This window comes from Amphiura filiformis, chromosome 13 (assembly GCF_039555335.1).
Source record: "Amphiura filiformis chromosome 13, Afil_fr2py, whole genome shotgun sequence".
Taxonomy (NCBI): Eukaryota; Metazoa; Echinodermata; class Ophiuroidea; order Amphilepidida; family Amphiuridae; genus Amphiura; species Amphiura filiformis.
In genome coordinates this window covers 14,708,737-14,715,560 of record NC_092640.1, presented here as the reverse complement: position 1 = coordinate 14,715,560, position 6,824 = coordinate 14,708,737, and the positions used below count along the sequence as shown (strand labels likewise).

The 6,824-nt window shown below is 38.8% G+C and overlaps 1 protein-coding gene across 1 annotated transcript in view; it reads left to right on the top strand.

The window, feature by feature from the left end:
* Nucleotides 1-551: 551 nt before the first annotated feature.
* Nucleotides 552-6,824, top strand: part of LOC140168028 (uncharacterized) — a 50,922-nt gene continuing 44,649 nt past the window's right edge. Inside the window, exons 1-2 of the mRNA XM_072191332.1 lie at nt 552-789; nt 5,174-5,656. Coding sequence (XP_072047433.1) covers nt 729-789; nt 5,174-5,656 — 544 coding nt within the window. The 5' untranslated portion in view covers nt 552-728. The remainder of the gene's footprint in view (nt 790-5,173; nt 5,657-6,824) is intronic.

Sequence of the window (6,824 nt, the reverse complement as noted above, 5' to 3'; positions counted from 1 at the left end):
GACGCCATGATAGTAGGATCTATTAGTCGTTTTATATACAATGTATATACCGTATTGTCATAATACCAATATTTGTCATTATATATAATGAGTAATATCTAGCAACGTAAATGTGCAGTTCATATGCACAAACGAATACTGATCTTTATGATATTCAGGGTTTTGTACATCACATATAACATGTCACATAGGAGGTCATACGTGTTGACCTTCATCTATTGTATTTGTTCATCTGTGTATGGAGAGGATTAGCGCCATTAAACGCCATTAAAACGCCATCAGTATTAGGGCGTAGTTCAGTGAACTCACCGGATTGCTATTCCAAGTACTTTGATAATACAGATAATATGTATTAATGGGTCGAGGCGATTGCATTGAAAAACCTAATAAATTATTCATAACAGTTACGTAATCAATCGATAGTGCGGACACTTTTCATTTGCAAACCACCAAAATTCGTGATCTTTTAGCGTTGGAAAAGAAACCACGTGAATAGAGTGCCCTCTCAAGAATATCAACTCTCTGCTTTCACCCTCCTGATACCAGTTAAACAGGTGATTGGTATTGTACTCCATGCATTTGCATGTCTTCTGGAGCGTGTCTGGAGGATTCTGCAAGAAGCACCTATACAGGGTGTATTCGTGTTTTAGAACAGCTGGTAGAAGCACGGTTATATTGGACTCCAAATAGGGCGTATTACATACACCATCCGACAGAGGATTTCTAAGATGACGGAAGGGTGGATTTCACGGGCATGTCTTGCCTCTCTAGCGTTCACGTTACTCATTGGTAAGAATATTATTTTTTCAAACATAATTATTATCCTGCATGTGGCCCATTTCAAACGATTTATAACTATACTGCGCTAGCCCTAGAACTCTGGCCATAGTATCCGTTTTTACTTCCACTAGGGCCAGTAGACTGCGGAACTCAGTCCTCAATGATAGTCAGTCATTTATCTTTTGGTCGTTATATGACTATCATTTGAGGGACTGAGTTGTTATAATATATCTTCCGAGGTGCAATTTCAGACAATAGCTGGGGATTAGTGGGGCAGAGGTTATCTATTGAATCCTTTCATGACCACTGAAGCATAGTCAAGTCTGCCAAGGACACTCGGCACAAATTGAAAGACCATCACAAAAGAATGCATGCATGTCAGGTCATCGACACCAATTTGGTGTTTGTTATGACACAAATTTGGTGTCTGTTATGCACCTCGAAATATGTACCTTAAAGTCTGTATCTATAGGGCCAGAGGCACTTACATTGAAAAAATTGTTGGAGATGGTTGAACGCAACAGAACAAATAAATGATGAAAATTGACCTTTTCATTGTGTTCGTGGGTCACCGCAAGAGCTGTAAAATATTTTTCATATTTATGCACACTTTCCCTACCTATTTAAATGAACCTCAATATTGACCATCATATTGTACCCATTTGTGTTACCTTCAATTCGACGATCCCTGTTGATTTGCCGTGAAAACGCTTGCATTTACTTGGAGGGAATTATTCGGTTCTTCCGTTATTTACATCATTTGACCTCTTGACCTGATGCGCCGAAGGCGCTGTGACTTTTTCCATTTGCAACAATCTTCCCTATAATTGAAGACCGAATTGAAAAGACTAGTTTGCGTATGACGTCCTGTCAACCAGACCAAAAATGCCGTACTGCGCAGGTCAGTAACCAATCACGTCGCGCCTTTGCCCTGACGTCAGACGCAAACTAGTCTTTTTAATTCGGTCTTCAATTATACCATCATGCAACCGCATCTGACCTCGCCACATCCCGGGGTCGTCATGTCCATTTTACTTGTGGGGTGGATAAATGACGGAGTAGTGGACTAGGAATAGTAAATTAACATGAAACGTAAAACACCTGTATAAAACGAGAATAACTCACGCATGACCGACCGACCGGCCGGCCGCCCGTTGGAATAAAAAAATACACGCTGGATTGTCTTGGAACTCCAAATGATTTAGTTACAAACAGATATTGCGCTAGTAAAAAATGCATTTCAGCCCCTGCCAAAGTTCATTTTCGGACTCCCCCGTAAAGTAGAATAGTCCAGATTATCGTAACCTTTGACATTGCCAATATCACACAAATGTCGTCTATTTCATGCCGTAAAGATGTATGAGCAAGTTTCTGAAGAATATTGGCAAGTTTAAAGGCCAGATATCAGGCAAACGAATATGATCTGCATATATAGAAAGATCCGATCGTTGTCCGAACGTCAAAATTTGATAAATGTCAATGGTACAATTCTAAGCACGTGAAAGTCGTGATGTCATTTCTCAACACAATACCTGTCAGAGGATATTTACATAGGCACAAAAGACCGTGTTCAACGTAGCGTTACTCAGCCAAACATGGCAGAGTAGGTCCCGGATGGTCGTACATGTTCCTATCTCCACAACGTTATACCTTTCCAACAAGGAAAGAGATACAAAAGGCGAACGTCTATACTGCGCCAAGAAAGTATCCTTACACTTGGAAAAATAATCACAATTTCAAAACTGAACCATAATGGGTAAATTTGTTTTTGTAATAGATGCACTATATAATCCTGCACATTATGACACCACATTGAATCCAATGTGACCTCAAAAAGTAAAGTTACAAGCAATTGAAAAGACGAAGATCCAGTTTTAAAAGTGACAAATTGGCCTATACAACGCGCAAAAAGATTCCAACAAGCGCAACAAAGAGACTACACAGTTTCTTCAATGAAACTTTATTTAAAGCAGTATTTATTTCAGTTTTTACTTCTCTGTACTTTTCATAACTTGCATTTTATTTGTCAGCTCTTTTGTTTCAGTTTTCTTTTGTTCCTTTTGTTTTAAATTAAAGGCACACACAAATTAGCCATTTACCACTGTCAAACTAAATTTCCAGTCCGTGGAGTTTTGAATAGGCCATCGTGTCACTTTTAAAACTGGACCTTCGTCTAAGCAAATGCTTGTAACTTTGCTTCTTGAAGTCACATTGGATTCAATGGGGTAGTATACAATGCAAATGCTAGACAAAATAGGTTGGAATGAATGTGCACCTTGTAACGGCCATATATTCGTTATATGGAGTGATGAAATGGCGCTTTCTTTAGTGTCAAGTGTCAAGCCATTTTGTGTGTCAATGGGATTTACACACTTAACGTTTTGCGCAACATATCAAATTATTTTGCAATTCAGTTAATTTATATGAAATCGGTACTCACATATCTGATCTCCATATCATAGTTATCTTATTCGATGTAGCCAAGTAAATTAAACTTGGAATTTCTGATACTTAAAAGATAATTTCCAAGCCAGCGACCATCCCCCCACTACGTCCGACAAGCGTGGTAGGTGATGAAACAATACAAATCACGAGATCTCGCCAGATGACCCACGTCGTTTACAGCCGGTTTCTGTCGTCAATGCATGTTAGCGATACAGCCACGTTGCACTCTGGGGACGAGACTAATCATCAATTACTGTGGGGCACGTCGATAACAACGAATAAACAAAATGGCTGGGAAAACTGACAAAATCGTTTTCTTAAAAAGTGTTTTCATTTTTTGACCGCGCTGGATATGCTAGAGATATACAGGTACATTGAAGGATTGAATGGTAAATACAAGTTGCAAGAAATCTACTCGCCAGCATCGTAGAGAGCTCGCAAAAAAATTACCGTCCATGCGAATGTAATATTGAAAACGTATAATCACAACCACCCTCGCCCCCAATACCTCCCCTCGCCCCACCAATCACACGGTTGTTTGATGGGGTCATTTATTAGTTTTTCAAACAAAACATCATGTACAACCAAATTTTAGGCTTAAACTGCTAAAAGCGATATCATGCTAATGTATGTAGATGCTTTTGAGTCATTCTCAACTTTTAATTTCCCTTTTACAAAATTATTCACTTTTATAGCATTTTTAAAGCTTTATCGGATATAAATTTTGATAAAAAATATGATATTTCTTTTGAATTAATGCTGGGCCAAATTTTCTTCTTACCAACAAGACAGCAATGAAATCATCACCACTGTTCGAAGTTTTAGAATATTAATAATAGTCAATAGTCGTTATCAGGTGTTCCAATGATTTACATGCAGACCTGCTGGGTACCAGCATGTTTGATTGATAATAGATCCATTGTCCATAGGGAAGTCTTATAGATAATATTCTATCCTGAATAGTTTTATGCATAAAAGTGACTGAACATTTTTATGAATTTTATAATTAAGATCTTAAACATCAATATTGTCTTTTCAACAGAAACAAGAACTGCCTTTCAAAAAAGACAACGCCATTAATGAAGATCATGTTTCATAATTTTGTAATGACAAGTTCTTTGAATGCTAGTAACCTTTTGTGTGTGGCACAACTAACCGGTGGGAAATATCGGTAGTATTGGTTAATACCACCAATACTAGGAAATACTCAAGTATTTTCATGGTGAAAGCTAGCTGAATTGAAACATGGGTGCTAAATAAATCTGATGAAAAATAAAGTTTTAGGCCCTAGCTATGACCTTTTTCAGTTTTTGACGTCTGTATGTGGGTTTCTAACCAAATTAACACCATATTTGCCCATTTTATTTTAGCCTAAAAAGTAGGAGTAATGTAGACCCATTTAGACACATTTTTCAAATCGGCTTTCAACATGAAAATTGCCGGTCACAGTATTTTCCAGTATACGTATCATTGGTGGTATTTATCAATAATTTCCCACCCGGTTAATTATTCCACACACAAATAATTATTAGCATTCCAAGTACTTGTTAATGTAAAATTATGATACATGTATATGATCTTCATCTATGGCGTTGTCTTTTTTAAAGACAGTTCTTGTTAATGATAATTTGAACGGGGATGTGCCACGCAGACTTTCGGATGCTGACTTTCTCTATACCTACTTTTTGCTGTTTTTGCCACCCATCAGTATACCAATTTTTCACCAAAAACGCCCAAAAAGCACCAAAATTTGCCATAATTGGGCGCTTTTAGGAGCACTTTTGCCCAAATGCGCTCAATTGGGCGCATTGGTTTCCACTGAAAACCCACCCATCAATATATCAAAATAGCTGATAAGGACCCTCAAACCGTGGCACATCTTCCGGGGTGCTACTGGCGCGATGGCGTACACAAATCCATTCGATTTATTAATTTTATACCATTTCAGGAACTTGTGAGGCCAATGACGTTGCTTTCAATAAGTTTCTTCTTCATGATGGTGAAACGAGGAGTAGCTGTGGGTACGGTAATTACCATCCACGTCTGATACTCCAAGAAGGTGCTATAGTAGACGTCGTGTGCAAGACTAATAAGGCTATAAGAAGGGGGCCTTTATCAGCCGTCGGAGTGAAGTGGGCCCTGCAAACGCATACGGGAACGGGCAATAATCATCAATACGAAGAGCTTAGGTTTACGGTTGATGATAAAGTATTTCCAGATGAAAGAAATTACGAAAAGTATCATTCTGAATATGTGGACGGTCCTTCCTTTGATAAGGCAGTCAAGGTGATGTCAACATTGCGATACACTGCTCGCAAGGAAGACCATGGCAAAGGATTAGTGTGCGAGGGGGTTGATCTCAACGGTGGATCGTCTCCGGATGTGTCGTCGTATTACTACGTTGGTAACCATCTGCACCTGGTAATTAGACGTAAGTTGCCTTACCCATCTTCTCAGTTAAAGCAATAATGTGTGATTTGCATAAAGAATAGATTCCTATTTAAATGTTTGTTTTCACTGATCACATTATCCCCTTTTAATTTCGAGCCAAACAAATGAGGTATAACGAAGACAAATGGGATTCATTCCAAAGGCTACAATGCGTGTACTACGCTCGCCGATCGTATTACATGTAACTGCACGGAGCATCGCGCTCGACGTGTGTACATGCAAGCTGACATCCACGGTACCTGTTAGCAAGTACTCGATCGTTGAACTCTGAATAAAACCGGGTCGACCCGGTTTTAATACAAACAGTTTAATTTTACTGTTATTAAAGCACTTCAGGCTTAGTCTTTAACGTGGTGTTTTAGTATACCACTGGGCATTATAATTATGCAAAAAGTCGAAATCCGAGTAAAATTGAGGGCGTCGCTGTGAAGCAAATCACACATTATGGCTTTAAGTTTCATCAAATTCCAGCCATACAAATAATGGTTATGAAAAAGCTTTTACAAACATAACATGGTGAAAATGATGATGCCACTGAAACGCAGGGCGTGTTGTTATGGCACCCCTTTATAGCCTACGAGCTAAATCTCATAAGGGCTTTATATTTGAGTTCAACACCCATAGCAACCAATGTTTAATAGCATGAGGTGTTAGGATAGATCTTCTAGATCACTGCTAGGGGGCTGCAGTGGACTCAAACTTTTTTGCTAGAGGTCACGAAAGGTCACACAGGGGTAAAATTCACTGAGTAAATGAGTAAGATTTAATCTTTCCTTAACAGAGGGCTGAGCTTTCGGAAATCTAGTGAGTGCCATCTTCAGAACAACTAAAATAAACATGATGATGCGCTTTATATACACTAGGGCAGAGGTCCGCATATAGCGGACTTGTGGCGTGACGTGGCTTCCTGAGTGGCGCGCGGAGCCGTTTAGATTTTTTTTTTTATACATCAAATCAAACCCTTTGATCAAACTTCATCCTTCATCAGGAATATCTCCAATATAATTTATTCTACAATTCAACATTAAAAAATGCGATTCCAATGTTATCCTTGTAAAGACAGGCTAAAATAGTACAAAATATTGCACCAAATGGCGTCATTTGCACCTCAAATTTCAAAAGATCGATAGCTTCAGAGGGGGGACACC